Source organism: Clupea harengus, chromosome 12 (assembly GCF_900700415.2).
Source record: "Clupea harengus chromosome 12, Ch_v2.0.2, whole genome shotgun sequence".
In the NCBI taxonomy this organism is placed as follows: domain Eukaryota; kingdom Metazoa; phylum Chordata; class Actinopteri; order Clupeiformes; family Clupeidae; genus Clupea; species Clupea harengus.
Window position 1 is genome coordinate 21,945,459 of NC_045163.1, and position 13,139 is coordinate 21,958,597.

The window sequence follows — 13,139 nt, forward strand, 5'->3', positions numbered from 1 at the left end:
ATGTGTGCGCTTTTGGTATTTCAAACCGCTATCAGCTGTTCCTTTGATATACATAAGACACACATTCCCAAATAGTTTGAATGTAAACTTTCCTTTTGGTTGGCACCCACAACAGTGACCTCCCATTCCACACCAGTCACTAAATGTAATAGCACCTGAGACTGCGGATAGGATTTCTGAACATTTGTGAACTGCTGACTCATCCCTTTCAGCGGGGAACTCCTCTCCCGTGCAGAGGGTGTGTGACTCAGCAGGATTGGCTTCACTCACTCATTTGATTATCTCTGTCTCATCAGAGACAGACATCTCAGAGAATGGTCCCCACGAGAGGATGGAGACACGTTGTTGCTGTCATCTCTGTTATGTTGCACACAACAGACAAGACGTAGCACTCGAAATACACACACAAGTTTATTTTCAAGTATATTCTATTTTTTCAAAGGCACATCATATTTGTATCACATGATTTACATTTACATTTAGTCATTTAGCAGAAGCTTTTATCCAAAGCGACGTACAAGGGAGAGAACAATCAAGCTACGGGCAATAGAGACCTGATTGTGTGTACAAATGTAATTCAGCTATCATTCACTGGCAACTGGCTATCGGTCAATGTCTTATTCAACACATTCATCAACAGGCTTGTAGAAGCTTCCATGAAGAGCACTACAAACATCTATTTTCATACAAGTATATGAACTAAAAATGTCCATAATCTTAAAATTAAGAATTGATCACATACAAATACAGTTTCTTCCACCCCCTTTATCTGTATAATTTGTATTAAAGACTGTTGGATACAATCCAACACAGAGGTATTTACATACAGTGCATATTTTTCTGCGATAAAAAAAAATCAACATTTTAGCAACAAATTAGCAAATTTTGCATTTTAAAACCTCACTGCGTTTTCTTTTTGGAGAGGCTTTTCCCAAAGCACTTCCGGAAGCAAAAGCAACACGATTTTACCACAATAAAAATGACCAGTCCCACTATGGCAAGCAGAAATGTAAAGACATCCAGACAGTGGTACTGGTACCAGCTGAGGTTGTGGGCCTGTACGCGCAGATGCTTAGCTCCTTTATTGCGCATGACAAACTCAATCCAGAACACGGCCTCGTCCAGCGGTTTCATGGGCTGGTCGTGGTGAATCCTGGAGAGCCTCATGATGCTCTCCTTGTATCTGGTGTGGAACAGAATGACTGGAGTCAGTCGGCAGGTGTGCATCAGCACAATTGAATGATGCCACAACCTCAATACTCGGTACTTGGTATAAACTGCAAAAGCAGATTAAGTAATCTCCACCCAGTGCTCAAAATCAAATAACTGTAGGTTCATGCCAGACAGACAGGCAGTGTAGCTAAATCACGCATCTAAAGCAATGCAGTCATGCTGCACAGCCTGTGAAACCCTGACCTACTATAGCACTCCTTCATATGTATTCATCATAATTATGTAAAACATACAGACTACTGTTAATCTAGCATCAATTTAAGCAAGATTACTTGAACTCCAACTCATAGTTATCAGGTACATGCTTTGGACTGCAGCCAACTGCAATGCTTTCAAGACCATTTTGTGGTCAATGTTTAGCGATAGGGATATAAATTTGAGTGCCAACCATGTTCAGCTGAATTATGTTTTCCTACATGACTTAGCAACAATGAATTGCCAACAGTGATTTGACTTATTTACTTAAAGTCAATCAGATAAGCAACATAAACCAACCACAAGAAGAGAATGACTTACGATGGGTCGTTAATCACTGTGTTGAGGGCCTCCACCAGATCTTTACTCTCCATCTTGTTGAAATCCAGACTGACAGCTGCCCCTTTGGTCTTCATGTGGCTCAGATTATCAGGCTGGTCGGCGAACAGAGGGATGCCCACCATGGGCACTCCGTGGTAGATGGCCTCATAGAGCCCGTTTGTGCCGCCATGGGTGATGAAGGCTTTGGTCTTGGGATGGCCTTTGTAGTATAACGTCACAGTGGAGAGTTTAGCACAACATTCTTGCATTAACACAATTTCTCGTCATAATAGGAAGTGTTAACTAAGAGTTCACCTAGAAGGTCATTTTGGGGAAGCCAGTCATAAAGTCTTGTATTGGGGGCCAGTGTCTCTGGTTTGACACCACTGTACCTCCATACCACCTAGGAAGGAGCAAGAGACATTACAAAAGTCAGCGACTCCACATGGTGTATTATATCATTCATTCATATCATTATATCAGATTTTAGAGATTAATAACTATGGTGCCACAAAATCACAACACAGGATATTCAAAAGACAGCATGAAGCCAATTTGAATATGTTAAGTTAACTGAGTTACACAGTCCTATGGTGGAAAGTAAAATGTGAACGGTGCATAAAAAATACATTCAACATCCATTAACCTTTTGAGGTATTTGTCCAAGTGCAGAAGCTATTGTATTTGCTCTCTCCATGGTGAGGTTCTTAATCATGGATCCCAGTGAGAACACCACAATACCGTCATCCCCAGAACTTTGTACAAATTCCTCCATGTCCTACAGAAGCAAACATAAAAAAACAACCACACCAAACACTTCATAAAGGCTTCAAAGGAGATGCACAATCCAACATAGAGGCACAGTGCATATTTTCATTTTAGTGTTCATTTTAGAAAATCTGTTTTATAGCCCCACTTCTTGAAGGGACTTCATTGATTTTACAACACCAAAAAAATTAACACTTCACATCCTGAGAATAGGATTTGATCTCACCTCAGGAAGAGGCTTTGCAGGTTTGCAGTGAAGGCCTCCAACGAATTTGAAATTGGGGAGAAGAGGTCTGGGGTACTCGAAATCCCAATAGGTTCGGATCAACCAAATGTCAGCTTTACTAAGGACATCACATAATTCTGTTGGTTTACCTGAGAAAAGGACATCACATAATTCTGTTGGTTTAGCTGAGGAAAAATGGATATCTCTGACATTTATTTAAAAAAATCAATACAGCAATCATGATTGTAATAGTCAGAATAGAATAATGTAGAATAGAATATTCCAAGAAACCAATGGCAACAGCAGTATTCCGTATGAAATGAGCACAAAATAACAGATTACCAAATACATTTTGGGGTAAACAAACACAGTAAAATCAAGAACAAGTGAATTTTACAGACTGAGAAAGAAAGCAAGTACATGCATGGAATCATTCATAAAGAAAGAATAAATATCTTCCTTATGGACCTTAACTCTGATTTCACTTGAGTACATCAAAAAGTTCTGCAACCTTTCCACAAAGTCCATGTGGTCTGTGAACTGCGCAGGCACGACAGGTACATACGACGGGGGTGTGGGCAATTGGCCACACTCCCTCTCAAATACATAGCCAAAGGAGAGCCTCAGAGACAGAACGAATGGTAGCTCTAGTATGTCTGCCAAGACGTCGCTATAGGGCATCATAGGGTCAGACAAGATCACCTCAAACTTCAGTCCTCTCAGTGTCTCCATCAGCGCCGCGTTACGTAGTATGCCATCACACATTATGTAGTTGTGAGAAATGATGCAGTCCATCACGGCTATCGTTTTAAAAAACATCTGTAATTTAGACAACTTCCTAGACTGGTACATCCACAGATCAATGAATTCATTCCACTTAGCGTTTACCCCGTGCTTCTCAAGAGGAGCCTGGAAAACCTGGAAGTTTACACGATCGCCCTGAAATGATTTCACAGAGGGCGAGGCTGAGTTGATTAAAACCGTAACACTGTGGTTCCGTTCCACAAGATCTTCCACAAGCATTCGCATGTTATGCCAATGACTATACTCCCCGGGTAAAATCAAAACTTTACCACTTTCAACGCAAAGTGGAACTATAAGAACGAAGAAGTGTTGCGATAGAATAAATCATTGCGCAGTTATGCGGGTTTGCTGGTCTTAATTGGCGAATTAGGCGAATTGACAATGGTGGTTTGGTCCAAAGCCACAGCTTAAAGCAACTCTTCCATTCACACTTCTGTCAAACTGTCTCATTTGTAAATACCAGTATTGAGGTTAATGTAGGGCTATGCGGAACGAGGCGTGGCCAATGTCTGGTAGAAGGGCATGTGTGGCCAAAGGTATGTTTTTCCTGTTTTGTGCAGCGGGTCATGAGAGATATGAGAGAAATGTAATTTTGTCTTTAAAGTCTTTACATTGTGTTGTGCATTGTCTATGTTCTGGAACTCACCTGCCAGTTCAGTATAAAATGGGTCCCACTTAATCTTCACCATAACATGGAGCAAAATATCTTGAGATAGATAGAACAGAAAATTTTTCAGCCTTTGTGCAAAATCCATCTGGTCTGTATACTCAAAACCAATCCCTGGCACATAAGAGGGGGGAGTGGGTAGCTGCCCACACTGTCTCTCCATGGCATTGCCAAAGGTGAAGCGTAGTGTTAGTATGAAGGGCACATCCAGTGTCTGAGCCAGTAGGTCACCGCACATCCACATGGGGTCAATGAGCATAACCTCATAGTGCTCCTGCTTCAACTTCTCCATCAGGCCCTTATTCGAGAACAAGGCCCTGCACACTACTTTGTTTTGCTCTGCGCCTGTGTCAACTATCTCCTTGATCTTCATCGCTGCCCCCAGGAAGCTGTCCTCAGCCATGTCATACATCCAGTATCTCAGCACCTCATCGAAATGTTTGTTGAGGTCCTCTTGAGTGAACGGAACCGGCAAAATCTCAAAGTTGAACTTGGAGGAATTGGTTGCGACGGATGGCGTGGCGGTGTGAGTGATGATGGTGACTGTGTGACCTCTGTCCACAAGGCCATCCAGGATGGTTTTCATGTTGAGCCAGTGGCTGAACTCGCCGGGCCAAACCAGGACCTTTCCTCCATCGCCACATGCGGTTAGACACAGCAGCGAAAGCAGCACCGGCAGCACATGCATAGTGGTTGACTGGCAGCCGTGACGACTGGGAAGGTGGTCAAGAAACAGAGCTAGGCTCCAGTCAGTCATAGCACATGTGATCTGGGGTGGAATGTGGAATGTGGAGCAGCCAACCAGGGAGGTGGAATATTGCGCAAGGGTTTTTTTTTTTATGTGGCAGTCCCAGAATTATGCAACTTCACAAGGGAAGGTTCAGCTATCAACTGTGCAGCAGTCAACTCCCATTTCCTCTCATTCAACAAACTCTCTCCCAGGGGCTTTTAAATTAGACCAGGGATGCTAGGAACGGTAAATGCTGCAAACTGCAAACCAAAATAAAATCTTGGAAGAACTTTTGAGACTGTCAGCTCTGGCTGAGACAAGAAGGGGACGAGGGCTTTATTATCAACTGAAAAAGCAGCACACTCTCGCTTGTCAAGGCACGTTTTGAACGAAGCTTCGGCTTGTTAGTTCAGACAACAAATCCTTCATATACCCTTTATGCTCATTTGGCACAGTAAGCAACACAGGTTTCTTATGATTCCTTTGATAGGTAATCTGTGAGTGCCCTTGCACAAACATACTCTACCTCTGGACTTTGACCAGGCAATCACTGAACCCAAAGAATTGATCAACAATATTTTCTGGTTACAAAGCTACACCTGTAGTACAATAAAAATAATGCGACAAGGTTCTTATTTATTATTTATCTGTTGGTAAATAAACAAATTGTTTGGTGGGATAAAAAAAAAGTCTCTTAAATTATAACTGAAATCTTTGTTAAATATTAAAGCACTTATTTATATTTCCTTTTCAGTCATATTTATTGAGTAGTATTTTCTGTCATTGGAAAATAGAAGTTACAAAAATCCCAACACCCCTACCTACTGTTATTACTTGCAGCAAATGGCGAAAGATGACATTAGTCAAACATGGCATTATGCAAATGTGTGCGCTTTTGGTATTTCAAACCGCTATCAGCTGTTCCTTTGATATACATAAGACACACATTCCCAAATAGTTTGAATGTAAACTTTCCTTTTGGTTGGCACCCACAACAGTGACCTCCCATTCCACACCAGTCACTAAATGTAATAGCACCTGAGACTGCGGATAGGATTTCTGAACATTTGTGAACTGCTGACTCATCCCTTTCAGCGGGGAACTCCTCTCCCGTGCAGAGGGTGTGTGACTCAGCAGGATTGGCTTCACTCACTCATTTGATTATCTCTGTCTCATCAGAGACAGACATCTCAGAGAATGGTCCCCACGAGAGGATGGAGACACGTTGTTGCTGTCATCTCTGTTATGTTGCACACAACAGACAAGACGTAGCACTCGAAATACACACACAAGTTTATTTTCAAGTATATTCTATTTTTTCAAAGGCACATATTTGTATCACATGATTTACATTTACATTTAGTCATTTAGCAGAAGCTTTTATCCAAAGCGACGTACAAGGGAGAGAACAATCAAGCTACGGGCAATAGAGACCTGATTGTGTGTACAAATGTAATTCAGCTATCATTCACTGGCAACTGGCTATCGGTCAATGTCTTATTCAACACATTCATCAACAGGCTTGTAGAAGCTTCCATAAAGAGCACTACAAACATCTATTTTCATACAAGTATATGAACTAAAAATGTCCATAATCTTAAAATTAAGAATTGATCACATACAAATACAGTTTCTTCCACCCCCTTTATCTGTATAATTTGTATTAAAGACTGTTGGATACAATCCAACACAGAGGTATTTACATACAGTGCATATTTTTCTGCGATAAAAAAAAATCAACATTTTAGCAACAAATTAGCAAATTTTGCATTTTAAAACCTCACTGCGTTTTCTTTTTGGAGAGGCTTTTCCCAAAGCACTTCCGGAAGCAGAAGCAACAAGATTTTACCACAATAAAAATGACCAGTCCCACTATGGCAAGCAGAAATGTAAAGACATCCAGACAGTGGTACTGGTACCAGCTGAGGTTGTGGGCCTGTACGCGCAGATGCTTAGCTCCTTTATTGCGCATGACAAACTCAATCCAGAACACGGCCTCGTCCAGCGGTTTCATGGGCTGGTCGTGGTGAATCCTGGAGAGCCTCATGATGCTCTCCTTGTATCTGGTGTGGAACAGAATGACTGGAGTCAGTCGGCAGGTGTGCATCAGCACAATTGAATGATGCCACAACCTCAATACTCGGTACTTGGTATAAACTGCAAAAGCAGATTAAGTAATCTCCACCCAGTGCTCAAAATCAAATAACTGTAGGTTCATGCCAGACAGACAGGCAGTGTAGCTAAATCACGCATCTAAAGCAATGCAGTCATGCTGCACAGCCTGTGAAACCCTGACCTACTATAGCACTCCTTCATATGTATTCATCATAATTATGTAAAACATACAGACTACTGTTAATCTAGCATCAATTTAAGCAAGATTACTTGAACTCCAACTCATAGTTATCAGGTACATGCTTTGGACTGCAGCCAACTGCAATGCTTTCAAGACCATTTTGTGGTCAATGTTTAGCGATAGGGATATAAATTTGAGTGCCAACCATGTTCAGCTGAATTATGTTTTCCTACATGACTTAGCAACAATGAATTGCCAACAGTGATTTGACTTATTTACTTAAAGTCAATCAGATAAGCAACATAAACCAACCACAAGAAGAGAATGACTTACGATGGGTCGTTAATCACTGTGTTGAGGGCCTCCACCAGATCTTTACTCTCCATCTTGTTGAAATCCAGACTGACAGCTGCCCCTTTGGTCTTCATGTGGCTCAGATTATCAGGCTGGTCGGCGAACAGAGGGATGCCCACCATGGGCACTCCGTGGTAGATGGCCTCATAGAGCCCGTTTGTGCCGCCATGGGTGATGAAGGCTTTGGTCTTGGGATGGCCTTTGTAGTATAACGTCACAGAGTTTAGCACAACATTCTTGCATTAACACAATTTCTCGTCATAATAGGAAGTGTTAACTAAGAGTTCACCTAGAAGGTCATTTTGGGGAAGCCAGTCATAAAGTCTTGTATTGGGGGCCAGTGTCTCTGGTTTGACACCACTGTACCTCCATATTACCTAAGGAAGGAGCAAGAAACATTACTCCACATGGTGTATTATATCATTCATTAATATCATTATATCAGATACGAAAGATTAGTAACTATGGTGCCATAAAATCACAACACAGGATATTCAAAAGACAGCATGAAGCCAATTTGAATATGTTAAGTTACTGAGTTACACAGTCCTATGGTGGAAAGTAAAATGTGAACGGTGCATTAAAAAATACATTCAACATCCATTAACCTTTTGAGGTATTTGTCCAAGTGCAGAAGCTATTGTATTTGCTCTCTCCATGGTGAGGTTCTTAATCATGGATCCCAGTGAGAACACCACAATACCGTCATCCCCAGAATTTTGTACAAATTCCTCCATGTCCTACAAAAGCATACATAAAAAAAACAACCACACCAAACACTTCATAAAGGCTTCAAAGGAGCTGCACAATCCAACATAGAGGCACAGTGCATATTGTCCCATAATGCAACACAAGTGTTCATTTTATAAATCTGTTTTATAGCCTCACTTTTTGAAGGGCTTTCATTGAACATGATTTTCCAACAATAAAAATCAACACATCACATTTTGAGAATAGGATTTTATCTCACCTCAGGAAGAGGCTTTGCAGGTTTGCAGTGAAGGCCTCCAACAAATTTGAAATTGGGGAGAAGAGGTCTGGGGTACTCGAAATCCCAATAGGTTCGGATCAACCAAATGTCAGCTTTACTAAGGACATCACATAATTCTGTTGGTTTACCTGAGAAAAGGACATCACATAATTCTGTTTGTTTAGCTGAGGAAAAATGGGATATCTCTGACATTTATTTTAAAAAAATCAATACAGCAATCATGATTGAAATAGGCAGAATAGAATAATATAGAATAGAATAATCCAGGTAGACTAAGGCAACAGCAGTATTCCGTATGAAATTAGCACAAAATAACAGATTGCCAGATACATTTGGGGGTAAACAAACCTAGCGCAGTGAAATCAGGAACAAGTTTAATTTTACAGACTGAGAAAGAAATCAAGTACATGGAACATGGAATCATTCATAAAGAAAGACTAGTGAAAATATCTTCCCTATGGCCCTTACCTCTGATTTCACTTAGATAGTTATTTATTGTCAGCTTGGTGTGTAGATAAAACAAGGGTTTATGGAAAGAGTACATCAAAAAATTCTGCAACCTTTCCACAAAGTCCATGTGGTCTGTGAACTGCGCAGGCACAGCAGGTACATACGACGGGGGTGTAGGCAATTGGCCACACTCCCTCTCAAATACATAGCCAAAGGTGAGCCTCAGAGACAGAACGAACGGTAGCTCTAGTATGTCTGCCAAGACGTCGCCACAGGGCATCATAGGGTCAGACAGGATCACCTCGAACTTCAGTCCTCTCAGTGTCTCCATCAGCGCCTCGTTACGTAGTATGCCATCACACATTATGAAGTTGTGAGAAGTCATGCGGTCCATCACGGCTATCGTTTTAAAAAACATCTGTAATTTAGACAACTTCCTAGACTGATACATCCACAGATCAATGAATTCATTCCACATAGCGTTCACCTCGTGCTTCTCCAGAGGAACCTGGAAAACCTGGAAGTTTACACGATCGTCCTGAAATGATTTCACAGAGGGCGAGGCTGAGTTGACTAACACCGTAACACTGTGGTTCCGTTCCGCAAGCTCTTCCACAATCATTCGCATGTTATGCCAATGGCTATACTCCCCAGGTAAAATCAAAACTTTACCACCTTCAACGCAAAGTGGAACTATAAGCAGAAGTGTTGTGATAGAAGAAATCATTGCGCGTTTGCTGATCTTAATCGGCAAATTAGGCGAATTGACAATGGTGATTTAGTCCAAAGCCACAGCTTAAAGCAACTCTTCTGTCCAACTGTCTCATTTGTAAATACTAGTATTGAGGTTAATGTAGGGCAATGCAGAACGAGGCGTGGTCATAGTCTGGTAGAAGGGCATCTGTGGTCAAAGGTATGTTTTTCCTGTTTCATGCACTGGGTCATGAGGGATCATATGAGAGAAAAGCTATGTCTCAGTAGCAGTCACATGGTGCAGACATGGTCATATTTCAGATATCCAACATTTTGACATTTTGTCTTTAAAGTCTTTACATTGTGTTGTGCATTGTCTATGTTCTGGAACTCACCTGCCAGTTCAGTATAAAATGGGTCCCAGTTAATCTTCATCAGACTATGGATCAAAATATCTTGAGATAGATAGAACAGAACATTTTTCAGCCTTTGTGCAAAATCCATCTGGTCTGTATACTGAAAACCAATCCCTGGCACATAAGAGGGGGGAGTGGGTAGCTGCCCACACTGTCTCTCCATAGCACTGCCAAAGCTGAAGCGTAGTGTTAGTATGAAGGGCACATCCAGTGTCTGAGCCAGTAGGTCACCGCACATCCACATGGGGTCAAGGAGCATAACCTCATAGTGCTCCTGCTTCAACTTCTCCATCAGGCCCTTATTCGAGAACAAGGCCCTGCACACCACTTTGTTTTTCTCTGCGCCTTTGTCAAGCATCTCCTTGATCTTCAGTGATGCCCCTAGGAAGCTGTCTTCCGCTATGTCATACATCCAGTATCTCAGCATCTCATCGAAATGTTTGTTGAGGTCCTCTTGAGTGAACGGAACCGGCAAAATCTCAAAGTTGAACTTGGAGGACTTGGTTGCGACGGATGGCGTGGCGGTGTGAGTGATGATGGTGACTGTGTGACCTCTGTCCACGAGGTCATCCAGGATGGTTTTCATGTTGAGCCAGTGGCTGAACTCGCAGGGCCAGACCAAGACCTTTCCCCCATAGCCACATGCGGTTAGACACAGCAGCGAAAGCAGCACCGGCAGCACATACATAGTGGTTGACTGGCAGCCGTGACAACTGGGAAAGTGGTCGAGAAACGGAGCTAGGCTCCAGTCAGTCATAGCACATGTGATCTGGGGTGGAATTTATGTGGAGCAGCCAACCAGTGAGCTGGAATATTGCATAAGGGTTTTTTTATTTTCAATTGTACATCAGCCAACTACCATTTCCCCTCATTCAATAAACTCGCTCCAAGTGGCTTTAAAATAAGACCAGGGATGCTAGGAACGGTAAATGCTGCAAACTGCAAACGAAAATAAAAACTTGGAGGAACTTTTGAGACTGTCAGCTGTGGCTGAGACAAGAAGAGGACGAGGGCTTTATTATCAACTGTAAAAGCAGCACTCTCTTTCACTTGTCAAGGCACGTTTTGAACGGAGCTTCAGCTTTTGAGTTCAGACAACAAACCCTTCATATAACCTTTATGCTCATTTGGCGCAGTAAGCAACAGGTAATCTGTGAGTGCCCTTGCACAAACATACTCTACCTCTGGACTTTGACCAGGCAATCACCGAACCCAAATAATTGATCTACAATATTCTCTGGTTACAAAGCTACACCGGTAATACAATAAAAAGAATGTGAGAAGGTTCTTATTCATTATTTATCTGTTGGTAAATAAACATATTGTTTGGTGGGATAAAGATTAAGGAAAGTCTCTTAAATTATAACTGAAATCTTTATCAAATATTAGAGCACTTGTTTATATTTCCTTGTAGTCATATTTATTGAGTACTAATTTCTGACATTGGAAAATGAAATTTACAAAAATCCCAACACACATTATTACTTACAGCAAATGGCGAAAGATGAGATTAGTCAAACATGGCATTATGCAAATGTGTGCGCTTTTGGTATTTCAAACAGCTATCAGCTGTTCCTTTGAGATACATAAGACACACATTACCAGATAGTTTTAATGTAAACTTTCCTTTTGGCTGGCACCCACAACAGTGACCTCCCATTCCACATCAGTCACTAAATGTAATAGCACCTGAGACTGCGGATAGGATTTCTGAACGTTTGTGAAGCAGGGTGTGGCAAAAAGTGAACAGAACTACACAACATGCAAACAAAGGCAGGCTATTCTCTTATTATGAGACGCTTTAGTTTCTTTTCAGTGCTTTAGTGGTCAGAATATGGGTTTCTTAATAACAGTATGAATACTTTACTCAGGAGTCTGAGGTGGTTCAGTTCAAATTTCAGTCAAAAGGAATGATAAAATACATAATGCACAGAAGTGTGCACCCATGATAAAACCAAACAAATGAAAGGAGTTAGCATGCAACTGCACCACACTCACTGAAGTCGCTGTTAGTGCATATGATGGAGGACGACCATCCTTACCAAAAACATAACTTTACAGAAACTTCAATTAGAAAGTATTAAATACAACCCTTATCTCATATTATATACTGCCCTCATAACAAACTAAAAATGACAACAGAGTAACAGAGAATCAAGTTGTTAAGTTTAACATTAAGCTTAGCTGTTAACTGCATTTCATTTTTGAACATAACAAGGACTCTTAAGGGCCTCTTCAGATGACACCTTGACCCCATGTTGCTAATGGCCCAGTCTGTGCTGTGCTGGGACTCTCACATCCAGCTGTGCTACCTGGCTCACAAAATCCACCGAATGTTACAATTCTTCATTATTTCACATTGTTCTCTTATCATACATTTGTTTAAACATTACATCAGCCATATTTAAAAATGACACGACTACAGTGTTCAGACTTATATACTTAATGGACACATATACAGAAAAAAAAAATGAAGGTTATTTTGAAACCAACAGCTTTTACTTATTATTTAAATTTACAATTACAAGCATCTTGCCATCTTTCTGCCTCTATTACTGTTATGCCTGTGTAGGAAGCTTATGCAGTCTGAAAATTACCTTGCCCTGTCTACTACAGGCAGACCAAACAAAATTCCAGTTATGTGGTATTGACACAAACAAGTATTACACAGGTAGGAACCTTAGTGCAGTTCTTGGTTCTTCCACTCCTGTTTGAGGTACTACTAAGGGAAGTGGTGTGAATAGCAGGTGTATCATTGTTTTCTTTCCAGGCATTTGAACCTCGCTGTTTGAAATGATGCCGACCCGGTCATGGCTTCAATACACAGATTAGAGTAACAGTTCATACACGCGGAGACTCCTGCGCAGACATGTAGTGTCCATCATTACATTAGCAGCCATGATGCTCAGAGTGTTTTGGACCACGTCTATCGCCAGCAATAGAAAGTTCTCAGTTCTCAGTAGACCTGAATGACCTCGTCCCAATCGCGCACGGG

The 13,139-nt window shown here is 41.4% G+C and overlaps 4 protein-coding genes across 5 annotated transcripts in view; all 4 read right to left on the reverse strand.

Annotated features, from left to right (window-relative positions):
• Nucleotides 1-398: 398 nt before the first annotated feature.
• On the reverse strand, nucleotides 399-4,949 carry LOC105902534 (UDP-glucuronosyltransferase 2B15-like). Its single transcript, XM_031577790.2, has 6 exons — nucleotides 4,194-4,949; nucleotides 2,744-2,892; nucleotides 2,396-2,527; nucleotides 2,065-2,152; nucleotides 1,750-1,969; nucleotides 399-1,183 (listed from the first exon to the last, which is right to left on the reverse strand). The coding sequence occupies exons 1-6, from the start codon at nucleotides 4,900-4,902 to the stop codon at nucleotides 901-903; spliced, it is 1,581 nt and encodes a 526-aa protein (XP_031433650.1). The 5' UTR covers nucleotides 4,903-4,949; the 3' UTR covers nucleotides 399-900.
• LOC116222844 (UDP-glucuronosyltransferase 2A1-like) lies at nucleotides 2,902-4,187 on the reverse strand. Its single transcript, XM_031577794.1, has one exon. It carries the CDS (start codon nucleotides 3,770-3,772, stop codon nucleotides 3,137-3,139), a length of 636 nt encoding a protein of 211 aa, XP_031433654.1. The 5' UTR covers nucleotides 3,773-4,187; the 3' UTR covers nucleotides 2,902-3,136.
• A 1,270-nt stretch (nucleotides 4,950-6,219) lies between the features above and the next one.
• On the reverse strand, nucleotides 6,220-10,871 carry LOC105902454 (UDP-glucuronosyltransferase 2B17-like). Of its 2 annotated transcripts, none has more exons than XM_031577787.2 (6): nucleotides 10,124-10,871; nucleotides 8,565-8,713; nucleotides 8,203-8,334; nucleotides 7,884-7,971; nucleotides 7,574-7,793; nucleotides 6,220-7,007 (listed from the first exon to the last, which is right to left on the reverse strand). In XM_031577787.2, the coding sequence occupies exons 1-6, from the start codon at nucleotides 10,830-10,832 to the stop codon at nucleotides 6,725-6,727; spliced, it is 1,581 nt and encodes a 526-aa protein (XP_031433647.1). In that variant the 5' UTR covers nucleotides 10,833-10,871; the 3' UTR covers nucleotides 6,220-6,724. The 2 variants fall into 2 exon arrangements, with proteins under 2 accessions (XP_031433647.1, XP_031433648.1); XM_031577788.2 differs by lacking the exon at nucleotides 10,124-10,871 and adding an exon at nucleotides 9,054-9,877.
• Nucleotides 10,872-11,541: 670 nt separating this feature from the next.
• The window catches only part of fktn (fukutin), a 6,540-nt gene continuing 4,942 nt past the window's right edge, over nucleotides 11,542-13,139 (reverse strand). Inside the window, exon 10 of the mRNA XM_042709367.1 lies at nucleotides 11,542-13,139. This exon is cut by the window's right edge and continues 175 nt beyond it. Coding sequence (XP_042565301.1) covers nucleotides 13,101-13,139 — 39 coding nt within the window. The 3' untranslated portion in view covers nucleotides 11,542-13,100.

Excerpts from the sequence above, each read along its gene's own strand:
- LOC105902534 (XM_031577790.2), bottom strand. The coding sequence starts at position 4,902 with ATGCATGTGCTGCCGGTGCTGCTTTCGCTGCTGTGTCTAACCGCATGT. Across the intron at positions 2,893-4,193 it reads ATTTTATACTGAACTGGCAG|GTAAACCAACAGAATTATGT; the intron begins GTGAGTTCCAGA and ends TCCTTTTCTCAG. Across the intron at positions 1,970-2,064 it reads TCCCCAAAATGACCTTCTAG|GCCATCCCAAGACCAAAGCC; the intron begins GTGAACTCTTAG and ends TATACTACAAAG.
- LOC116222844 (XM_031577794.1), bottom strand. The coding sequence starts at position 3,772 with ATGCGAATGCTTGTGGAAGATCTTGTGGAACGGAACCACAGTGTTACG.
- LOC105902454 (XM_031577787.2), bottom strand. The coding sequence starts at position 10,832 with ATGTATGTGCTGCCGGTGCTGCTTTCGCTGCTGTGTCTAACCGCATGT. Across the intron at positions 8,714-10,123 it reads ATTTTATACTGAACTGGCAG|GTAAACCAACAGAATTATGT; the intron begins GTGAGTTCCAGA and ends TCCTTTTCTCAG. Across the intron at positions 7,794-7,883 it reads TCCCCAAAATGACCTTCTAG|GCCATCCCAAGACCAAAGCC; the intron begins GTGAACTCTTAG and ends TATACTACAAAG.